Source organism: Ochlerotatus camptorhynchus, unplaced genomic scaffold (assembly GCF_037179485.1).
Source record: "Ochlerotatus camptorhynchus isolate MF236.1 unplaced genomic scaffold, CSIRO-AGI_Acam_v1.1 ptg000244l, whole genome shotgun sequence".
In the NCBI taxonomy this organism is placed as follows: Eukaryota; Metazoa; Arthropoda; class Insecta; order Diptera; family Culicidae; genus Ochlerotatus; species Ochlerotatus camptorhynchus.
This window is the reverse complement of record NW_027040734.1, coordinates 3,187,711-3,212,630: the sequence shown is the minus strand read 5'-3', so window position 1 is coordinate 3,212,630 and position 24,920 is coordinate 3,187,711. Positions and strand designations below refer to the sequence as shown.

At 41.6% G+C, this 24,920-nt stretch overlaps 1 protein-coding gene across 1 annotated transcript; it reads right to left on the bottom strand.

The window, feature by feature from the left end:
• Nucleotides 1–359: 359 nt before the first annotated feature.
• HLH54F lies at nucleotides 360–24,920 on the bottom strand. Its single transcript, XM_065226122.1, has 3 exons — nucleotides 24,671–24,920; nucleotides 2,305–2,549; nucleotides 360–826 (listed from the first exon to the last, which is right to left on the bottom strand). The coding sequence occupies exons 1-3, from the start codon at nucleotides 24,747–24,749 to the stop codon at nucleotides 374–376; spliced, it is 777 nt and encodes a 258-aa protein (XP_065082194.1). The 5' UTR covers nucleotides 24,750–24,920; the 3' UTR covers nucleotides 360–373.

The following is a 24,920-nucleotide window of genomic DNA, read 5'->3' as shown; positions in this document are numbered from 1 at the left end:
TCCACTATCCGATGGTTAGGTTGGTCTGCATGGACGTGCCTTGAATTCCTAGAAATCATCGATAGAAGTCATTGTTTACAAAGGATGTTACGCCCTAATTCCAGCTCTATCTAGATTTAATGTCACAATTGAAAATGCTCTGAATCTTCTTCTTGCAGACCATTGTTGATAAATTCAGGGTTTTTTTCTCTCAATGGTTTCAAGGAAAAAAGTCAACTGGATTTAATGAAAATTTCACTAGAATTATTCGCAAGGAATATTTTATTATTCGCAAATCTTACAATACAAGTTAGGTAATACTTTATGGGAATTAAACATAGCATAAAATCTACAGTACGATCAAATGAGATATAGGCACACAACATTCGATTCTTCAATCACTGCCCATGGCCATGTGATGATGGTGGAAGCTGTGCATATGATTGCTCGTTTCGATCCCAGCCGTCGCCACTGTCATATGGTGATGGTGATGATGATGCGGATGTTGATTATGCTGCTGATGATGAGAAGCGTGTATGACCGTATGCGGCTGGTGGCGATCGAGGCTCAACGAGACTCGTGATTCGCCGAAATGTTGTTCACTTGTGGAAAACGATCTGCCACCAGCCGTCGCAGATGTTGCGTTGGCCGTCATCGAAGGCGAGAAATTCTGAGATTTGATATTGTTTTCAGTGGACGTCGTTGCCGCCGTCGCCCCGTTGCTGCTAGTTCGAATGTTGGGCCACTTTTCCGTACTACTGCCACCGGTGCTCTGTGTCACGGGAACCAGCTTCCCGGGTTTAGTCGCTTCGTGAGATTGCACCGGTTGGAATATGAATGGCCAGGCCTGAAACGGAAACGAGAGGGAAGAAAAATTGATAATTTTAGCGTATTTTCGTGTGCATGCAATTTGCTTTGACGTTTATGAAAAACCGAGCAATTTCAAGTGCTTCCTGGGCAGTGAAATTCGATACTTTTCAAATATTGATGATCCGCGTTTCGGGATCTTCGAAGCGAAAACACTTCTTTTATGTAAACAAGCAAAACATTCTTCTTGGCTGGCAAGTGAGTTTCAGGGATCATTCAAATTGTTTTTTAAAGTTTTCAACATGGTAAATCTCAATTTATCCACCTTTGGTTAGATTTGACTCTTCTTACATGTTTACAAGAAGCGACCTATATGTATTCTATTTAGAAATCCAAGGTTTGCTTCAGACGCGCAGCAAATGTTCCAACAGCTGTTCCATATCATTTTCATATTTCGTTTATGACTTAGTTTACACCCACTACAGATTTTCTTATGATGGACTTTTGCTTTTTTCTCAATTAGGAAAATTTATTTTCGAGAAGACCGTAAAGTACCGTGTATGAAGGTAGATTTAACATGTTTGCCTTTAGGAAATCGTGATTATGTTTTAGTAACTAACAATAGTTGTTTAACCTACATGATCAATTTTAAATGTCAAAGACATTGTTCTATATTCAGACATCATGTTCCGAATGAAACGACACGGGAAACGAACAGCGTTCCATTCGCTACTTTACAAATGATTTGTTTATACATTGAAAAGTGTTTGTTTACGCATAGTTATTGTAGATTTATAAACAATCCATTCTTCTATTCTCATGACTAGAATCCTAACGAATGTACGACCGTCGTTGATCCGGACTGGAAACCAAGCATCCCTCTCATGAAGTCCCTCAAAGCCATAAACCTACCGCATGGAATCCTCCATTTATGACACATAATCCTACTCGGTATCGGTTAGGAGGATCCCGCCCTTACATGCCCGATAATGGGCCATAAAACAAATTATTTTTAACATCAACATCCGCAACCATCTTTCGGTTGACGGGGAGTCGGAAGAGGCAATTATAGGCAGCTTTCACTCAAAATGTCACCCAAAAAGCCATCGGCGCTTATTCGATATGCACTCGCTCTAATGATGAATCATTTGTCGGAATAACTGACTTCACTCTTGGCGCATCCATGCTTCATTTTTCTCTCTCCTCCTCCCGTTCATCTCTTCTAATGATCGGAAAACATCCACTTAGCCCGCCAAGACAACGGCGCACGCAGACAAGCCGCAAAGTAGTTCAGGAAATTTAAACGCCCGGACAGTTGATACGATCCACCTGGAGCTGTCTTCGCGCGGCTTTCGACGCAAAGATCACCACAAAAGTCAGTCCCGGCTATTATAAATAGACCGAATCTCACGGCGGTGCACCCATTAAGAATTGCGTGGTTTTCCCGGACAAAAGAAGATGATTCTAGTTTTTCCCTTTTTTTTTATTTCGGAGATATGCAATCAGGTTCAAACGTACCGTTTTGGGTGGTTGGGCCAAGTTCGTGGAAAAGTCCTCGACTGATTGGCCGTCCAGGGTGGCCGCCAGGTAGGTGATGTAGTTTTTGGCCAACCGTAGGGTGTCCAGTTTGGAGAGTTTGGTGTCCGCGGGCACCCACGGGATGTTACGTTTGAGATTGAAGAAAGCCTTGGACAGAACGCGCATTCGAGCCCGTTCCCGAGCGTTGGCTGCATTTCGTTGAACCGGAGTATCCTGTTTGTCGTCTGGAATAGGCATAAAAAATTAATCGATTAATTTTGAGCATCAGCGTTGGTAATAACGGCGCTGGCAGATGAGTGATAAGCGTGACTGCCATTGGCGTAGCTAATGAGGGTGTCAAGGGGACCAGGCCCTGTCCAGAATTATCTAGCCTCCCCCTTCGCAGGAATTTGGGGTGTATTTTTAATACATCGGTATTTTGTTCAGCAGCTGCGAGGCTAGTTTTTTTTTCCTTTGGTTTGTTTTTTCCGTCGATCTTGTTTTCCGTGCTGAACACCAATGCTACCGACGTGCCAGGTAGGCAGCTCCCACACCTGGACCCTACCTATCGACCCATCAACTCATCAACTTAGGCTAGTTTTTATTTTTATTAATTTTTATGAATGTCTACTTTTCTTAATGTAGACTTAATTAGACATCTACAGGCTGTGCAAATTGACCAAGAGTTCTAAATTTTTCATTAACCTCAGGGAACTTCGTAAAACTTAAGTAGTTCAGAAAAAATCGTAAAAATTACGAAACTTCGGGAAAACTCGCCGAAACTCAGGGAGCTTTGGAAAATTTCAGAAAACTGCGTAGAAGTGGGAACTCTATTTATGTTTTGGGATCTTCGTAGAAGTGAAACATTATTTTCAGGGAATCTCATTATTGTTCGGCGATCTTCTTATAATGTCAGGACACATTTTTGAAGCCTCATGAGTCTGGAATAGTTCAGGGAATTACGTATATGATCAAGAAATTTCATACGTGGAACTTTCGCGGAAAATCGACGAGAAACGTGAGAAAGAGAGAAAGTGCAGAAAACGTTGTAGCTGCAAAAAGCATCATATGAGTGCAGAGAATTTTGTAGAAGATCTAAAAATAGTTAGTCTAAGAAATTCAGGGATCCTTGCCTCAGTTTAGGGAACTTCGTTGCAGTTTGTCAGAGATCTTTCTTCAAACAAGCTCAATGAACTTCTTGGAAGTTTTCGGAACTTCGTTAAATTTCTAGGAACTTTGTAGATGTTCACGAATATTTTTAGATGATGAGGGTTTTTTCAGAAGTTCAAATCTGTTAAGAGATCTTCGTAGAATTAAGAGAGATGGAAAAAATATGGAATTCGGAATAAATTCAGAGAACTTCGTAGCTTAACACAATCGAGTAGTGCGCTTTGTGTTTCAATGGGGTTGGAGATTTACAGGAATGACTAAGGGCGATAGCACATAACATATGTGGAACTTCATGCTAATTAACTGACTAAGAGCAACCGTAACGGTACGCTGCTAAACTCATTTTAGCAGCCCTCACCATAGCGCAGCTACCGTATCGGGAGTTGCCATACGAGTAACTAAAATAGCAGTCGGCTTCTCGGTGAGAAGCGCGCTACCAAATTTAGCAGCGTGATAGTAGCGCGGGAGAAATGTTGCTATTCGTAGAAATGTCAAAATGCTCACTACCGGTACGGACAAAGGCGAGTAAATTGATAACCGCGACAGCAGCGACCGGTGTGGAGAAGAGTGACTAAACTAAAATGAGAGCGCTGTGCACTGTTAAAATAGTCGCGCAAATGACAACGACCGTTACGGTTGCTCGAAAAGATGACTCCTTTGTTGTGTTGCCTCAGTGGTATAACTGGTATACTGCCGATACTCGCATAATTGTCCCATATTTGCTTGATTTCCTATTCATATGGGACAGTTATGCGAGTATCGGCAGTATAGTTGGCCATCGAGGTGTCAATATACAATTTTCGTGATAACTACACTGAGCGTTCACAAGGACCAAAACGTAAACAACTGCTTCGTTCGTGAATTTCTCGTAGTTTATAATCAATCCATGTAAGTCACCCATTCTATCGGAAAGGGGGACTCTCCCTCTACACAATCATCGCGACGGTTTACTTGAGTGGTTTTTCATGCTCGAGAAATTCGTGGACAAAGTAATTGTTCGCGACAAAAATCAAACAGTGCACTCGCGACGTTGGACAGGCAATCGAAACGGTGATATTGCCACACGTAACAATACCGACGGAGGAAAACCGAAGTGGCCAGGTGCAACTGATAAACTTTCGAACTTTCGGATTGACCGACGGGAAGGAAAACGACGTGTGTCCTTTCGACTTCACTGCTTTATTTCAACTGGTTTGTGTTGTGTATTGTTTTTAATAGAATGCGATCAAAACAATCTGTAGGTAGAGTTTCCGTTTTCTGTCTCTTTTCGTGTTTGGGTTGTGTGTGTTCGTGAGTGGCTGAGTGACGTCTAATTCAAGGTAGGTGTATAGGGTAAGGTAAGTACAATTTCGATTTCAATGTGTATAATTTTAATTTCATACATTTTTTCTAATTTCAGGTTCACCGTTAACATGCTGGCCGCCGTTGAAACCGTCCGTTTCAACCATCATCAGCACATTCTTCGATGCGAAGTTGAGCTAGGCATGAGCTAGCTCCTGCGTTGTCTTCGTCGGGATCTATCGGAAGGATAGCGATCTCGGTAATCGCCCGTTTGTACTGCCCGGAACCGGTCTTGACCACGACCACCCGGACTCTTCCATCCTTCCCTGCCACGGTTTCGATGATCCGCCCCAACGGCCATTGGAGTGGTGGTGCGGTCGCCTGCTTGATCAGTACCAGTTGGCCGGTGCGGATGTCGGATTGGGACTGCTTCCACTTCGTTCGCTGCTGGAGTTGACTGACATAATCCAGCTGCCAGCAACGCCAAAGGTCTTGGACCGACCGCTTCATCTCTTGGAGGCGTGACAACCGATTCGGGTTTACGTCGATCAAGTTGGGCTCCGGGATTGCCACGAGAGGTTCACCGACGAGGAAGTGACCAGGAGTCAGAGCGGAATAATCGTCAGGCGAATCTGTAAGCGGAGAAAGAGGACGGGAATTGAGCACCGATTCAATCTGGGCAACGACGGTCTGGAGCTGGTCTACGGAGAAGGAGCGGTTGCCCATGATGCGCCGGAAGTGGTGCTTGAAGGATTTTATTCCGGCTTCCCAGATACCGCCGAAATGCGGTGAACGGGCCGGGATGAAGCGAAACTTGATTCCGCTTTCCAGGCAAAAGTTCTCCCAGTCCTCGGATTTGAATTGACGACGGAACTCCTCTCGCATCGTACGAAGTTCTCGGTCTGCCCCGACGAAGGCAGTCGCGTTGTCGCAGTGTAATTCAAGCACTCGCCCGCGACGAGCTACGAATCGCTTGACGGCGTTTATGCAGGCGACGGACGACAGATCGGCGACGACTTCGAGATGCACGGCCTTCACCACGAGGCACACGAATAGCCCGACGTACACTTTAACCGACGCGCCCCGACCACTTAACGGACGTACGAGAAACGGCCCACAGTAATCCATCCCAGAGTGTATGAACGGTCTGGCAGGTGATACGCGAACGGACGGTAGCGGAGCCATGATCTGCTGTGCTACCCGTGGTTTACATCGGAAACAGGTTACGCATCGGCGTACCACCTTGCGTACTAGTTGCCGACCCCGGACTGGCCAAAATCGCTGGCGAACAGTAGCGAGTGTGAGTGTAGGACCACCGTGAAGTGTTCGGACGTGGCTGGACCTTGCGATGAGCCAACTGAGTTGATGGTCAGCTGGAAGTAATATCGGGAAACGAGTGTCGTACGGTGCTCTCATGTTGGCTAGTCTTCCGTTGAGCCTGAGCAAGCCGAACTGGTCCATGAACAGCTTCATGTCCTTGAGTGGTGATTTCGACGGGGATATTGCTGCAGCGAATGGTGCATCTTGCAGGTGACGAAAGTTACAAACTTCAGCCGGAAAGGACGCTAGTTGAACTTCTCGCACTAGAATCTTGAGCGCATGTTCACCTTCCTCTGGTGTTAGTGAACCGATAGTGCGTTCGCTCCGGGGGAGCCTTGCGTTACTGAAAAATCGGTAGCATCGTGCTACGACGCGTACTAGCTTGGCTAGGTCCGAGAATCGTTCGAACAGTGATGAATCGACGGTTGTGCTATGCAGAACGATGTTTGGGCAGGCTTCTTGTTGCAAATCGGAAGTGTCCGGCGTCGAAAACGCACACTCGGGCCAATTGTCAACGGGGGTTTTGAGAAAACTCGGTCCATGCCACCACAAATCGTCCTTCGAGATCTGGCTTGCCATCATTCCTCGAGAAATCCGGTCGGCTGAATTCAATTCCGACGGCACATGCCTCCACGTGCAATCCTTCGAGAGACGCTGTATTTCAGCGATGCGGTTCGAGACGAAAACCTTCCAGACATTCGACTGTGACTTGATCCAATGTAGAACGATCGTAGAGTCCACCCAGAATGTTGGAGGTTCCACGAATTCGGTGTTTCGACGTAGATTATCGACAAGCTGGCTACCGAGCAGCGCAGCGCAGAGTTCCAGTCGAGGAATAGACTGTCCACGCAGTGGAGCAACGCGTGATTTGGCAGTCAGTAGATGGCTGTGGAGCTGTCCGGAATCGTCACGAGAGACGACGTAGATGCAACAGCCGTATGCTGTTTTCGAAGCATCGCAGAAGCAGTGTAAGCTGTATTGGCGACTCTGCACGGCTCTGCGTGGCACGGAGAGAGCTTGTAGTTGGCTGAGCTCCGAGCGGTAGACTGCCCACCAGGCGGCGTCTTCTTCGGACAGCCCTTCATCCCAGTCCAAGTGTTCTGCCCACAGAACTTGGACAAACATCTTGGCTTTAATCACCACTGGTCCCAGGAGGCCTAGAGGATCGAATAGCTGTGACATTTCGGACACGACGAGGCGTTTTGTTGTGGCGTTCAGCGGTGGCAGAGCTGGTATCTTAAATTTGAATGTGTCCGATTGTGGAAACCAGAGAAGTCCCAAGGTCTTCACAGTAGGAGAGCGATCGATTTCAAGCTCCCGCGAGGTTTCCCACAGCTGACGAGGAATGCTTGCGAGGACGGCGGCATCGTTGGTCGCCCACTTCCTGAGCACGAGGCCGGCTTGCTGCAGCATCTCCATCAACTGACGACAAGTTTCAGCGAGCGTATCTAGGTCGTCGTGGCCGGTGAGTACGTCGTCGACGTACGTTCCTTTCTTGATCACGGGGACCGCCAACGGAAAGCGTTCTCCTTCGTCAGTGGCCAACTGGTAGAGCACACGAGTAGCATGGAAAGGCGAGCTAGCGAGACCATAAGTCACGGTTTTTAGTTGATACACGCGCACTGATTCTGACGGATCTTTCCTAAACAGGATCTCCTGATATTTCCGGTCATCTGGATGTGTCCAAATCTGCCGGAACATCTTCTCGGCGTCAGCAGTGACGGCGAAGCGAGGCATGCGGATGTTGATAACGGTTGAGTACAGAGCTGGCTGTATTGTCGGACCGGACAATAGGACCTCGTTGATCGATAAGCCGCGAGAACCTCGGCAGGATCCGTCGAACACTACTCGTATCTTCGTGGTTGTACTCTCAGGACGGTGGATGGCATGGTGGGGTAGGAAAAACTGAGGGCTACGCGACGCGGACGGATTCACCTCCTCCATATGTCCCAGTCTTTCATATTCCTCCATGAATCCGTGGTAAGCTTCACGAAGACCTTCATCGACAGCAAACTTTTTCTCCATGGATTGGAGCCGACGTAGTGCGACTGGGTAGGAATCTCCAAGCATTGGTAGTATTTCCTCCCGTAGAGGTAGACGGACGATGTACCTGCCGTCTTCAGCTCGACTAACGGTTTGTTGGAAGTGTTCTTCACAACGCTGCTCATCGGGAGTGTAGGCTTTCCCGACGTCAAAATTTTCAATTTCCCAGAACCGTTCGAGCTGCTTGTCAAGCGTGTCGTTCATGCAGACGTGACTAGTCTGAACTGCCGGTGGATAGGGAGCTGGATCCACTACCTTTCCGCAAACGATGTAACCCAGAACTGTCTTCTGTAGTAGCGGATACCCAGTAGCGACAGAGATTTGCTGGTGTTCCAGGAGCGAATAGAACAATTCAGCGCCGATAATGATATCAATCTTCTGGCTGATGTTAAACTGGGGATCAGCCAGCGGGAAGTTACGTGGAATCCTCCACCGCGTAACGTCGATATGGTGGCTGGGTAACGATACGGTAAGCTTCGGCAGCACTAGGCAGTCCAGACTGAAGCGATGATCTCCGTAGCGTGAAGCGAACGAGAGTGTAACTCCGAAGTGGACGTTCACAGTAGATTGACCAATTCCACTGACCGGCGAGTTGAGCTTGACACGCTTCAAACGGAGCTTTTGGCAGAGTGATTCGGTGATGAAGCTGGGCTGTGAGCCACTATCCAGCAAGGCTCTGGCGAAATGTTCGTTGTTGTCAGCGTCCTTCACCTTGATCACTGCTGTGGAGAGCACAACAGTACTTTGCCGAAAACCTTGAGTCACTTCAGCACTTTGACAGGACGTGGAGGACGGTGAATGATTACCGAGAACGATTGGATCAACCGGCGATGTGGAAGGGGCGATACCGACCGAAAACGCTTGCGGAAACGATCGAGACGAGTTCGCGAGTGGTGAGGTACCGGCTTCTACCGGCGGCGAACGTGCGACTGTGGTCGCATTGCTTTGCGACATTTGAGACGATTGCGAACTGATTGCTGCAGTGGGTTGACCAACCAAAGCTGATGTTGCTACGGATGTACCAGGAACCGACGACGACGAAATCGGTGGTAGATGTAGCAGAGAATGGTGCTTCTTGGAGCACTGTTTGCACGAACCACTGGAGCAATCCTTCGCTAGGTGGGTACCCTTCAAGCAGTTGATGCAAAGCCCGTGCTTCTTCACGAATTCGAATCGTTGCTGCGGTGTAAGACATTGGAAACCGCTACACTGAAACAAAAGATGTGCTTGCTTGCAGTGAGGGCACTTCTTCACGTTCTCCGAAGCAACATAGGCTGCGAAGCGGGACTTTTGCGATTTTGGCTCAGATTGGGTATTATTAGGGTGGGAGAGCGTTAGTGTTTTAATGATTCGCGATCTTTTGTGGATAAACTCGAGTAACTCCTTGTACATGGGTCGCTCGCCATCATCAATATGGGTTTCCCACTCCCGCAGTGTACCGTGGTCCAGGTAACTGCTCAATCGCTCAACGAGGAAGGAGTTCCAATGATCTTCCGCCGTCTCGAGTTTATCCAACAACTGAACATGGCGATCAAAGCTGTCGGCCAATTCCAATAGTCCAACGGCGGACTCCTTCTTCAATGGTGTTATCGACAGTAAAGCTGACATATGCCGCTTAATGAGTAGATTCGGATTTTCATATCGATCCTTCAAGATATTCCACGCTACTTGGTAATCATCGGCAGAAACGTCAAGAGCGGAAATAATACGAGCTGCCTCGTCCGACAATGATGCTCGCAAATAATGCATCTTCTGTACGGCTGTCAAAAGTTGATTTGAATGAATCAACGAGACATAAAGATCGCGAAACGATACCCATTCATCCATTTTGCCACTAAACACCGGAATCTTAATCTCCGGGAGCCGCACGTTGGAAACCGGTTGAGCAGGCTGGGCACACACGGACGATGGTGCACGAGGTGGAGGAGGAGGAACAGCGGGCAATTTGCTCTGCAGCGAACCCTTCAGCTGGAGATACATAAGCTGAAATTCGCGCCTCTGCTCCGAAAAGTGTTCATCGCTGTCCTCCAAAACCTCAATCTCCTCTTGTGCGGAGAGAAAGTCATGCCACAACTCATCCAGGTACGCAATTTGAGTGGCTAATTGCTCCTGTTGAGTGGGCTCAAACGTCCGATTAAATTCTTTAATTAACATCGCCGAACCCAAAATGTTCGAACGCCGGCGATGCAAAAGTTTTAATTTTGCCGCCGAGCTAGCGGACTTGCTTGCCTTTTTTACTGGCATAGTAATTATATAATCACCACCACCAAAATGGAGACGTACCTGCTCTCGGTGACTGTTTTACCTCACCGATTACTGTTGCTGTTGACTGCTGTGGCTGGGAAGGGTACCACGACGATGCTGCTGCTAATGTTGTTTTCCACCGGTTGCTGCTGGTTCCAACGACGAGATGCTGATGCTGCGGCTGCTGCTGGAGCTACCACGGGGACTGCAAATACACTGCACTTTCGACGGACTACGTTGTGAACGTGATTCCGTGCTTCACAGCGATGGCGATTTTCTGGAATCACCTATCGACACGATACTACAATGGCGACAACGAAACTGCAACTCACTGTCCCGGGTTTCGGCACCAAAATGTTCGCGACAAAAATCAAACAGTGCACTCGCGACGTTGGACAGGCAATCGAAACGGTGATATTGCCACACGTAACAATACCGACGGAGGAAAACCGAAGTGGCCAGGTGCAACTGATAAACTTTCGAACTTTCGGATTGACCGACGGGAAGGAAAACGACGTGTGTCCTTTCGACTTCACTGCTTTATTTCAACTGGTTTGTGTTGTGTATTGTTTTTAATAGAATGCGATCAAAACAATCTGTAGGTAGAGTTTCCGTTTTCTGTCTCTTTTCGTGTTTGGGTTGTGTGTGTTCGTGAGTGGCTGAGTGACGTCTAATTCAAGGTAGGTGTATAGGGTAAGGTAAGTACAATTTCGATTTCAATGTGTATAATTTTAATTTCATACATTTTTTCTAATTTCAGGTTCACCGTTAACAGTAATTGTTAAACGTTTGCGACATTGGCTCTTATGAAAGAAAAGCAGATATATGGTTGCATGCTCATGCTCAGTAAGCATTGTCGTTGACGACGACTCTGCAACTCTTTACTCCTATGGTAAAATCCCATAAGCATCGGACAGTCTGTACATGAAGTCTAGTGGACTTTGTCTTATCTCTTCAGGCTGTGAACCATTTGCCGATTTAAATTTAACTCGTGGTTAGAAGTGACATTTTGAAAGTTATTTTCTATGTTCGAAAATCCCTGTGCTGTCGATCGACCGGTTTTCGAGAAGAACTTAGCCAAGGTTGTCAAAATTTAACTTAATGTCTGTCAGAAGTAACCACGCTCGGTTAGCAGGGTTAATCGATAACTTTCCATCTGTCAAATTTTAACCAAAAGTTAAAATAATCCACCATGGTACCAGCGAGCTGCCGCCTTTTCACGCATAGATTGACAGTATCTTATGGGATTTTTATAGGAGTGGAAGGGTAAGGAAATGTCCACCATGTTTCACGCACAGACTGATGTTTGCTGATGGGATTTTGCCATAAGAGTAAAGAATTACAGAGTGGCAGAAAGGTGAATTATAAATTATCATGGTAATGCGGCCATTCTTTTTTCGACTATTCCTACGGGGTGTGGGGGTTTATCAAATTTATTTAACTCCTAATTTGCGCGGTCCAACTTTCCCCGAATCCAAATTAAATTAAAGGTTGATGCAATTGGTTCCAAACAATGAGAAAAAGTATAGGAAAAAAATGGTAGGCTTAACTACCCCATTTCCGGCCTATTAAGCACAACCCGCACTTAGTCTTTCTTAATATAGCGCAGTTAAGCACCAAACGGAATATTATTGTTACTGATGGCTTCCAAATTTATTTACCTTTCCGTACATACCGTAAGATTTGATGAAGAGAAACCAATCGTTGAGATATTGTCAAAAGTCTAACACTGCTTCTTGACGCCAAACTCGGTCTAACGCATTGAAACGTCATTGAAACGCCAATGAATTCACTTCGGCCTATCGGATGAAGATAAAAATGGATTCGGTCGGAGCGCTTGTTTTGTTTTTGGGAATAATGGGTGCAAACTTTCATATCACGCGTTCTCATTGACTTCGTTCGGTAGCTTATTAACTAAAGTATCGTACCAAACGCATAATTGACTTGTTAACTCTGAAATCATCGACTTATTTGAAGTTTTCTGTTCGATAGGCCCAAAATAGTGCTCTACCCTACATATATTTTTCTTCTAAGTTTACAGAAAGAAAATTGAAAAATATACCCGCTCAAACTTAGAGTTAGAAGACTGTATACAGTTAATATATGGTAACTTACAATGACATTTTAGCATTAATCGTTGGGTGGTAGGTCATTGCATGAATAACTACAAGGGACATGGGGTTGTACGCAATGGTGACGTAGGACTTTGGAGAACCTATACAACTGCAACACAAAGGTGTTGTCTAACGTATTCAGTAAAACGTTTACCCAAAATCAATTTCTTGTTGAAGAAACGCTTCCATTGTGATTTTATTCAACTGCATGCTGAATAATAACTGTACAATTTGTTTATTACAACTTCTGTAAAACTCTTGTTTACACTGTTTTGGAGAACCTGTTCAACTACAGCATTATATGTATACGCGGTATAGGAGTAGAAGCAACTTTTATACAACGTTTATAGATACATATTTAAACTTAAGCTTTATTGTTTTGGTGATAGCTCTAATACAACGTTTGTAGACACCTCCTAACAGCTGCTTCGAAATGTATTAGAGATTGAACCTGAGAGGCGTTTGTTACACTCTTTTATGACTCCTAAATAATCACTATACAGCAAGCGGTGAAAAGCGTTTATAGCACTTTTTAATGACTCCTTAATAACCGTTGTGTAAGTACTCACAATATTCACAGATTAAAATTAGTTTAACAATTGTCGTGGTACGCCAAAATAATTGCTTGTACAGTTTTTATTAATTTAATTTATTTGTGCACATTGAAAAAATATGTAATTGTGCCATAATTCACATTCTGTGATCATGGAGGAAGTAGTAACAAGCATCTGTTTAATCTTTGATTGATATTCTTTCAATTAATCTCTCTAATCATTAATTGAGAGAACTTATCTAGAAATGTTATCGTTGATTATATGATATATGTCTAAATGAATGTTTGCATTTATTAATAACACCTACTCCACTAAGGGTTTCTCGAAGCAAGATTCGAACTCATGATCCCGGATTGCCAGCCGCTTCTGTTTCCATCTGCTCTATTCTTGAATACATATTTTGATCATATGAGAGAAGTATATGAAGCTCATCTTGAGTGACTTCTCTTGCTGTCGAATAATCATTGCCTTATGGTCATATAAACGTGCCTATCACTTGTGCTATTTTTAGCAACAAAATTGTGGTTGGTGGTTAGTCGAACGTAAACAATCATTTAAGAGTGCTCCAAGCAACTTTTGAAGCTTCTAACCAAAAAGGCAATACAACTACATTCTTGTTCAACTCTGGAAGCTATTATTCAACGTTTGATCAACTCAGGTGTTGTATAAGAGCTCCCAATGGTTTGTTTTGATGCGTTTATTCCACGTTCTGTATAGCTCTTGTGAATCAGTTTAACTAATGTGCTATAAAAGTTATAGTAGGTCTTATAAAGCATATAGTTAATCCGAACGTAAACAATCATTTAAGAGTGCTCCAAGCAGCTTTTGAAGCTTTTAACTAAATGGCAATACAACTACATTCTTGTACAACTCTGGAAGCTATTATTCAACGTTTGATCAACTCAGGTGTTGTATAAGAGCTCCCAATGGTTTGTTTTGATGCGTTTATTCCACATCCTATATGGCTCCTGTCAAACAGTTCAACCGAACGTAAACAATCATTTAAGAGTGCTCCAAGCAGCTTTTGAAGCGTTTAACCAAAAAGGCAATACAACTACATTCTTGTATAACTCTGGAAGCTATTATTCAACGTTTGATCAACTCAGGTGTTGTATAAGAGCTCCCAATGGTTTGTTTTGATGCGTTTATTACACATCCTATATGACTCCTGTCAAACAGTTCAACCGAACGTAAACAATCATTTAAGAGTGCTACAAGCAGCTTTTGAAGCTTCTAACCAAAAAGACAATACAACTACATTCTTGTACAACTCTGGAAGCTATTATTCAACGTTTGATCAACTCAGGTGTTGTATAAGAGCTCCCAATGGTTTGTTTTGATGCGTTTATTCCACATCCTATATGACTCCTGTCAAACAGTTCAACCGAACGTAAACAATCATTTAAGAGTGCTCCAAGCAGCTTTTGAAGCGTTTAACCAAAAAGGCAATATAACTACATTTTTGTATAACTCTGGAAGCTATTATTCAACGTTTGATCAACTTAGGTGTTTTATAAGAGCTCCCAATGGTTTGTTTTGATGCGTTTATTTCACGTTCTATATAGCTCTTGTCAATCAGTTTAACAAAGGTGCTATAAAAGTTATCGTAGGTCTTATAAAGCATATAGTTAAACCGAACGTAAACAATCATTTAAGAGTGCTCCAACAGCTTTTAAAACTTTTAATCAAATGGCAATACAACTACATTCTTGTTCAACTCTGGAAGCTGTTATTCAACGTTTGATCAACTCAGGTGTTTTATAAGAGCTCTCAATTGTTTGTTGGGTTGTCTTCATGTATCATAAAACACGATACTGATAGCAATTATCTGATCACTGAAGAGCGAAGAGCTGGTGAGATAAATAGCAAAATCGCTTATTGCGACTCTCCCGTAAGAAAATGTGCAGTTGTTATGTGTCAAACACAAACTTCACAAGCTTTTCTTGTTGTTTACACAAACAAAATTCATTCCATTCAAACATTGAATTTAACAAAAACATTTTATACAAAACATATAAACCAAGTTCGTCAAAGAATTCAAATTGAAACTATTTTATACACCTTGTTATGCAAAATTTCACGAAAACAATGCATATTGGAACCATAACTGACTAATTGTGCTAATTGCTTAACATTTATGTACAATTTTATACATATATGTAGAGGTGGCACTCTTGTCCTGATAATCGAAAATGGAACATGTAACAAAATTATGAAAGATTTTGAACGTTAATAACTCAGCTGCCCCTGGACCAATTTCAATAATTTTATCACCAATCGATCAGAAATATTCCTACGCATCTGTTGAAATTAACGCATTATCATTTTTTAAATGTCACTATAAAAAAGTAAGAGGTTGTATCCAAGACTCGACCGTAGATTTGACGTAGGATTACGTGCTCGGTATCAATATTTGGCGACTATGGTGGGTAAACCACTTTTTACAGGTAATCGGTGATAATTTTGATAACCATTTCAACAGTTGGACATTTGTGTAATTTTCAATAGTGACCTATTGAAAATTGATGAAGTATTCCATTTAGCAGCTTTGAAGAAAAATTACCAATCGATTGGCTTGGTTAGAATATGTTGCCGAGAGACGTAATCCTATGTCAAAATGTAAACTTTGCGGGAGACGATGTCATAACACTCGAAAGCAATTTTGTGAAATATGAAGTGAAACAAATCCTAGTTCTGCATGATGATTTTGTTTGATTGTGTTTATTTGCAAAGTCGCCGGGAAATACCAGCTGGCGAATTGTTTTTTTATGATAACTCCTTACTTGAAAACAGGCAAAAACTCACAAACAGGCTGCTTTTTAATGGTATATAGAGTGCTAATTCAATAATCAATTAATTACCTCAACATTATGCCCCTAATTTTGGCTCATACATAAATTCAGCAATCGACTAAATTTTCAAAAGCAACCAAAAATATCCATTAGTACTGTCCCAATGACGCGTTTATGTGGATAAAATTGATAAATAGCAGATTTTTAGCGATGGGCCCAATCTTAGATCCATAGGCCAACATTAGAGCCAATTCCCCTACAAAAAATTCTATAACCCATTTTAAATTTCCTATGTAAGCGCCGATCGAAACAAACATTTTGACGTCACTGAGTAAAAAACGAATCATGCGAAGCGGAATGAAAGCTGAGGGAAAATCGGATTAATCATTTTGTCAAGCTTCTGCTTTCATGTTCCATCAGATGTCACTGCTGTTGTTAACGGTGGCATCGATAGGAAACTACACATAATTTGTTTTCCAATAATTGTTCACAGAGGACAGTGCAGTGCAAAACATGTCTGGTACCTCTATATATGCATTTAGATTAACAACTGAAGTCCCTCCTTCTTTACACATTCTGCACTCAAAATAGCTCACCCCTCTCAGGATTTCCTTCCGAATTGTATGAATGGGGCGGGGCAGAAAGTAGCGTTTGAGCAGAATATGTAAAAAAGGAGGGACTTAGAATGTTAATCTAAATGCGGTACCAGACATGTTTTGTACTGTCAGATAGGGTTCACTACCCCATTTCCGGCTTATTTAGCACAACCCGCACTTAGTATTTCTTAATCTAGCGCAGTTTAGCACCAAACGGAATGTTATTATTACTGATGGCTTCCAAATTTATTTACCTTTATGTACGTACCGTAAAATTTGATATAGAGAAACAAATTGTTTAGATATTGTTATAAGTCTAACACTGCTTCTTGACGCCAAACACGGCCTACGGATTCTAAACTCGGCCTTACGCATTGAAACGCCAATGAATTCACTTCGGCCTATCTGATAAAGAAAAAAAAATTGATTCGGTCGGAGAACTTCTTTTATTTGTGAGAATTATGGGTGCAAACCTTCATATCACGCGTTTTCATTGACTTTATTCGGTAGCTTATTAACTAAATTATCGTTCCAAATGCCTAATTGACTTGTTAACTCTGAAATCATGGATTTATTTGAAGTTTTCTGCTCGATAGGCCCAAAATCGGCGATTAGACTGAAGTAGTTCTCTACCCTACTCTATTTTGTAATCTATGAAAGGAAATCACAAAGTGGGTGTCATAAAAAACATGGCAATTGAGGAATTGAGCTCGTGAGAGCTAATTTTCTCACAAATTTGAATATTTTTTTGTCTTTCTGGGGATTGGTAGTAAAGCAGGTAAAACTGTATGAAGAAAAATCATTTATACTAAACAGTATTTTCCGGGAAAACAAATGATTGTCCCTGACTAATAAATTTAACTTGTCGTTCACTTTTTTACCTGAATATGCACCTAAAGCGAATTATTCCCACTTCTTTCAAATTCTATATGTGGATTTTTATCACTACCACTACCAGCGGAACAGCTCCGTCTATGGAAAATGGCCGGACGATATGATTAATCTCACCAATACAATCAGGCCTACAATTCCACACCTTCTATAGACAGGTTGAGCCTTGATAGCTAGCTGGTTGCGGGAACTGATGACCTTGACAAATTTCCAAATAATACTCTTTAACAATTTTGTGGTGGTCCTGAAAAGGACCGTTTAGTCGTGATGGTTGAGTAATGCTGAGCTATTATGGTGTTCAACACGGATGAGGCTGGCGATCTGTTAATTGTTTGGAGCAAGGTTGACGCTAGGCATTGATGACCCACAGCTTCTCACGAGGAAACTGATTTCGATTGCGGTGCGGCTTCTTCTTCCTTCTATGGATGCTCGCTGCTTTCCGGATGCCTTTCGTGGTGTACTGGATAACGATGTTCAACGCCACACGCCGAAAGCACTGCTGCTACTGATGCTGCTGCTGCGGACACCGTCGACCGGACACCACCACACACGGTGATTAAATGAGCACCGTTTAGTGAGACAGGATCGAATTCGATTTTTAAATCTGTGTTAGGGAATGCGCTGTTTGCAGGTAATCGGTGATAATTTTGATCACCATAGCAACAGTTGGACATTTGTGTATTTTTCAATAGTGACCTATTGAAAATTGATAATGTGTTCAATTGAGCAGATTGATAGATAAATATCCAGTTCTTTGGCTTGTTTAGAATTAAAATTCATCTGCTATTGACAGAGGTATATGTGGTCAAAACCTGACCTATTTTCGTCCCGCAGTCGATTTTGGTTGTTTGAAATTGCACCCCCAAGATGTTGCCGAAAGACGTAATCCTACGTCAAAATTGCGCTAATATGCAACTGTTACCAGGGCGTCACAATATCAGCTTCAATCGACCAAATCGATGCGACGAAGAGACTGCTGGCTTTCTTTTTCTGTTAAAGTCGAACAGCTTCGCAGCATTCTAGAACCTCAGTCGGCGTGCACAAACAAATGTTCAATCGCTTGTCTCTCTTTCTCCCGTCGCTCCATTGGTCTTCCTTTCAAGCTTCGTCGAAATGGATGAGCGAAAGAGCGCTCGACTTTGATAGTTTTCTCTTTCATGAAACACATCAACAGAGGTTTCATGACGTATATGACGGAAAATGAAATAACACATTTAAAGCATTTCTCACGTCAAAACACTTGAAGATTACACGTCATATTTCTAATTTATCTTCCATCCATATATTTATCTAAAAAAAATGATCGAAAACGGGACATAACACATTTTAAACAAATTGAAAGAGCGGCGATAGAGTGTTCGTGAAAGGGGATTGAAAGCCATAATGAAGTTCGTTTAACTAGAAAATCGACGTTATTTACATTGAAAGCGATGAGCAAAGCAACGACGAGAAGTTCCACAGCCAGCCTTTCCTTCCAAGCGTCCTTCTTTTTTATTTTCGTTTCTTGCTGATAGTCTAGCTAGGCGTTATAGAAATGAAGCGTCGAACACGTATGTATGAGAGAAACAAAACACGAGTTCATTTTAGAGCTTCGAAATTGTAGAGCCCTGACTGTTACTATGATAATTAAAATTATCACCGATTGCCTGCAAAAAGCGATTTCCCTAACACAGATTTCAAATTTGAATTCCATCTGGTCTCACCAAACGGTGTTTATTCAATCACCCTCATCCAGCGTGGTGTTCTCCAGTACACAACGAAAGGCTCCCCGCAAGCAGCTAGCTGCCAAGACTGGCCTCAACCGCTGATCGCATTCAGTCCAATCACCGTTTGTGGTGGTGTCCGATCGTTGGCATCAGCAGCAATACTTTCGGTGCGTGGCGTTGAACATTGTTCTCCAGTACACAACGAAAGGCTGCAGCCCACATGAGCATCCATAGAAGAAAGAAGAAGCCGCACCGCTATTGATCAGAATCAGTAGCTCTTCGTGAGTCGCTGTGGGCCATCTATGTCAAGCGCGTCATACTGAAGAGTATAAACAGAGAGAACCCCACTCAAATTCCTATTCCTACGCAAATTACAAGCTCCTGCTGCAGTTAACAAATAAAATTTGTTGCTGTCTCTTGTAGTTATTTTTTTCAATATTTATTTTTGGATAGAACTTTTCGAATGCTCCCCTAGGTAGTTATGATTCGGAACTTCTAAGGAGAGTTCCATGGGATATGGGAAAAAAAATTCCACTTATTCTGTAAAAAAAAAAACCTGTGAAGATTGGGAACGAAATGGTTAAGGTAATTCAGATATAGTTGAAAGTTTATCCCATTTCTTAACAATTTTATTGAAAGGGGAATTAAAGGTTAAATAAATCCTCAAGATTTTGAGACGTGATATTTTGATCAACATTCTAGAACATGTCAAAATTGAACAAAAAAAAAATCAAGAAATAACAATGCGATGGAGAAATGTGTGTGATTCTGAGACTAACAAAAACATTCACAACATACAACATTTTTCGAATTCCGGCATTTTCTAAAATATTGGTGATAGACAACATTACAAAATCAAATGTGAGAAACTTTGGTATCTATGGTATCTAACAGTTTAGTTTCAGAGTCCTTAGCGTCTAGGGCAATCTGGGACATTATAATTGTCCATGAAATCATTACTAATTAGAAATAAATGCAATACTTTAGCTTGACTTTAGAATTTAAGAAGAGAAGAAATATTGTGAATATACTTTCCCTTCTGTTTAGAAACTTGCAAAAAGCAGATACAATATCATATCAATAGATGTAATTTTGTTCGCAAAATCGATGTACATCGTACAACGTAATATTACACAACCGGCGGAATGATCTCTGTGCAGCTGTTTGGATGTAATATTCAACAACTTTTTTTTTCTGTGTAGGCAACTCCACCTGGACCCTCATATTCCTTTCCAAAGCAAGATGTGACCAGAGAGATTTTTCACCTCAGAAGATCCCAACGATCTCGGCTGGGCTTGAACCCAGACCCAATAGGATGAGAATGCAGTCACCATAGGCGTAACTAGAAAATTTTACGCGAGGGGGCCTAGGGGGGCAAAGCTGTAGCTTTATTTTTGTTTTGTCAAACTACGGATAAATAGAAACTCTGGAACTGCTACTCAACACTACACACTACACACCAAATTTGAGATTTAGATTTCAGTAAAACAGATTGTTGGATCATGATCAGCAAAGCAATGCTTTACTGAAAGACAGCAAACGATATTTTTTACCGAAAAATACAGCTGGCATAAACGGTTTACTGGACATCCAGTAATCTGTCAAACTGTTAGCGTCACAGTCGCAAGTACATACGCACCACCGTCTACATCGGAGGAGGAGGAGGAGGAGGAGGAGGAGGAGGAGGAGGAGGAGGAGGAGGAGGAGGAGGAAATAATTAAAATAATGTTGGTAAATACACTTATTATATCTAATAAAATATATATGGTAAAGAGCCTGGTGATCTTGTTGTTAATTCTATATTATTTGTGTATTTGTATCAACAATCTTCTTCAGAAGCTGCATGCTCCTAGTATAAAAAAAAAACGATTTACTGAGTCTATTCAGCAAATTGCTGCTAAATAACAGAATTTGGGACTGTCATTTTGTCATTTTGACAGAAGTTGGAATTGCTGGAAGATACATCCCAACAAACAATTGAGAGCTCTTATAAAACACCTGAGTTGATCAAACGTTGAATAATAGCTTCCAGAGTTGAACAAGAATGTAGTTGTATTGCCATTTGATTAAAATCTTTAGCTGTTGGAGCACTCTTAAATGATTGTTTACGTTCGGTTTAACTATATGCTTTATAAGACCTACGATAACTTTTATAGCACCTTAGTTAAACTGATTCACAAGAGCTATACAGACCGTGGAATAAACGCATCAATGGTGAATTATGGCATAATTACATATTTTTTCAATGTGCACAAAAATTAATTAAATTAATAAAAACTGTACAAGCAATTATTTTGGCGTACCACGACAATTGTTAAACTAATTTTAACCTGTGAATATTGTGAGTACTTACACAACGGTTATTAAGGAGTCATTAAAAAGGGCTATAAACGCTTTTCACCGCTTGCTGTATAGTGATTATTTAGGAGTCATAAAAGAGTGTAACAAACGCCTTTCAGGTTCAATCTCTAATACATTTCGAAGCAGCTGTTAGGAGGTGTCTACAAACGTTGTATTAGAGCTATCACCAAAACAATAAAGCTTGAGTTTAAATATGTATCTATAAACGTTGTATAAAAGTTGCTTCTATCCGGTTATTAAGGAGTCATTGAAAAGTGTTATAAATGCTTTTCACCGCTTGCTGTTCAATTAATATTTAGGAGTCATAAAAGAGTGTAGCAAACGCCTCTCAGGTTTCCTCTTTACTAAATTTCAAAGCAGCTGTCAGGAAATGTCTACAAACGTTGTATAAGAGCTTTCACCAAAACAATAAAGCTTGACTTTAAATATGTATCTATAACCGTTGTATAAATGTTGCTTCTACTCCTATACCGCGTATACATATAATGCTGTAGTTGAACAGGTTCTCCAAACCAGTGTAAACAAGAGTTTTACAGATCAAGAGCACATTGCTCTCCAAACCTTGTGTTCACAATCCCTACCCTGCCATCCATTTGTTACAATTTGTTACCCCTAACCTCGAGATAGCCGCGAGTAATCGGCCCCCGCTTTACTAACGTTAGTTTTAAGTAATTTTGTTATCTAAACAATGAATATCGGCTCCGCAAAGCTACAGCAAATGAGCCTAGAAAAATAAACGAATTATTAAAAAAAAAAAGAGTTTTACAGAAGTTGTAATAAACAAATTGTACAGTTATTATTCAGCATGCAGTTGAATAAAATCACAATGGAAGCGTTTCTTCAACAAGAAATTGATTTTGGGTAAACGTTTTACTGAATACGTTAGACAACACCTTTGTGTTGCAGTTGTATAGGTTCTCCAAACCAGTGTAAACAAGGGTTTTATAAAAGTAGTGGTGAACACATTGTGCAATTATTATTCAACATGCAGCTGAACAAAATCAAAACGAAAGCATTTCTTCAACTGGAAATTGTTACTTGGGTTGTTTTGTTAGGGTGACCTTCTTTCCCCTAGTCGAATTTCACGCCAATTCGTCAATGGACTATGGACCTGACAAAATTTGCAGCGAATAAGGGAAAGCGCTGACAAATTTCATAAACCAAATTTTTGGAAATAATGACTCCTTTCGACGAGAAAGAGGTAACTAATAATAATATTGAAAATCCCAACAATTTATTCACATAAACAGAATGCGACTGAAATTTTGAACTACTGTCAAAAATTTCCATCGCATGAAAAGCCCAGCAAAAATGAATGAAATCTATCAAAATTGACTATGCTTATCCTTTTCGGTAATTCTGGCAACTGAAACAAGCTGGGATGAAAGCGTACAAAGTGAAGAAATCATTGGAGAAATGCCTTTAATGTATTCAGAGACGACAGGAATTTTCATGCGTCTCAGAAGAAGTCAGGTGGTGGAGTCCTTATGGCTCTTTCGGCCAATTTTAACTCAGAAATCATCTATGCATCGAAATTTAAATTTAAAGATTTTGAGCATGTTTGGGTGAAATATCACACATAGCCGGTGAAACGCACGTGTTTGCCTCAGTTTATTTTCCACCAGACCATGCTCATAAAACACTTATGACGCCTTTTTCCAAATTGCTGAACAAATTCTATCTGAGCTTCCTTTTGATGAATGCTGACTTTATTCTGGGCTCTGACAATCAAAGTATTTTACTCCCAGTTGTTGGGGATACTAAAACATTGCAGTTCATTTTTAACAAAACTGCTAATTTAGGACTGAACTAAATTAATCACTTTAAAAATCAGCAAAATGGATATTTAGACTTTTTACTAACGAATATATCTGTTTGTGACCAAATCATTAAATCCATTGTAGAAAAAATTCAGCGTTTCTCACCGCAACCCACACCTGGACCCTACCTATCGACCCATCAAACTCATGAACCGGGGACCAACGGCTTTACTACCCTGCCGAAGGAAGGCGTGAACAGAGATTTTATGCCTCAGAAAATCCCAGCGGTGCCGACTGGAATTGAACCCAGGCCTGCTGGGGTGAGAGGCAATCACGCTTACCACTACACCACCGGCGCCGTTAAATAAATCTTAATTTGTATCTTCTACTGCAGGTTTACATCAACCATGAGCTCCCAAAAACGCCGAAAGTGGTAGCGAAAGTGATTTGTAAATGCTATGTATTAATTTAAATTTAATCAAATATTTTCAATTTAACTTTGGTTACCATATATAGTAAAACTTTTCGGCACTGGATGCTGAAAATTGTTACTTTTCTACACTGTTTTTTAATTATGAAATTAAATTATGTTATTGAAAACAGTGTCGAAATCTGACACTTTTCAGCAATGAGTGCTAAAAGAACATTTCAAGTTATATGTAGACCCTGGAGCTAAAATCTGGAGCACTAGTGTCAAAACAGGCACACTTTCCCTTTTAACAAGTAATGGAATCGTGGATTAACAATGCATCAGCGTTATATTGCTTTCTTTTGCATCTGCTGATTATTCATTCAATTGTAGCAATTCTGATGTTGTATAACGAAGTATCTATTATTTTCGACATTCATTCTTTATTGCTATCAACTTAGTGTACCTAATTGCATTCAACCTAAAACTCAGCCCATCATCAAAACAACAACAAAAAGTTCTCGCCCAATTTAAAAACTTCGCTAAGCCCTAGAGCATATAATATAATTGAAGGCTTTGAAAACCTCAATGCAAACTGAGTTTCTCGTACCAACTGTACTGAAATTGCACAAAGTATATTTGAAAAGCATGAGCTTAAGATTGGAGCCTATAGTCAGTAAAGGCGGGTTCAATTCCCAATTCGCTGGAGACACTTTTTATCAACTTTCCTGGGCATAGAGTATCATTGTGCTTACCACACAGCATACACATTCATACATTTTTAACGTCCATTACCCCCCAAACAATCATGGGTCACTTCTGTCAGAATAAGAAACTTTTTTTTAGATAACACACGCTTTCAATTTGGGTTAGATTTTTTCCTAGATGGTACCCTCTCTGTCTGTAACCTATCAAAACCATGATAATTGTTTGATAATTTTCAGTTAGATCGATGGTTGTGATCAACTTTCCTATTCTCCTATTATATCAATCTGGAATTTTTGTTTAGATCTTGTTTTGATTGGAAATTCATTAAATCGATTAATCTTTGGACAAGTAGTGATGTTTTCACCACTAAGCGATCTATGATTACGGAGGGAATGTACCTAAATAATCCTCACTCACCATTAGAATCCAACTCATCATCGAACCCGTCTTCTATTAAATCCAAATTGGGTGATTTGCTCCGTTTCCGCTTTGGCATGTTCACTTTTCCTTAGCAAATAGTGCTTATATTTTTCTTCCACAAATGTCACCACTTCCTTAAAGCAGCGTCAATCACACAACAATCACTCCGGACAAGATCAATCACCGGGCGGACACGGACACGGTCAAGCGACGGTTACGCGAGTGCACCGCACTGTACGATCGGGAC

Bases quoted from the DNA above. Each gene is read 5' to 3' on its own strand.
- HLH54F (XM_065226122.1), bottom strand. From the start codon at position 24,749: ATGCCAAAGCGGAAACGGAGCAAATCACCCAATTTGGATTTAATAGAA. The intron at 2,550-24,670 runs GTGAGTGAGGAT...TGCCTATTCCAG, and splicing joins TGATGAGTTGGATTCTAATG to ACGACAAACAGGATACTCCG. The intron at 827-2,304 runs GTACGTTTGAAC...TTTCCGTTTCAG, and splicing joins TGGCCCAACCACCCAAAACG to GCCTGGCCATTCATATTCCA.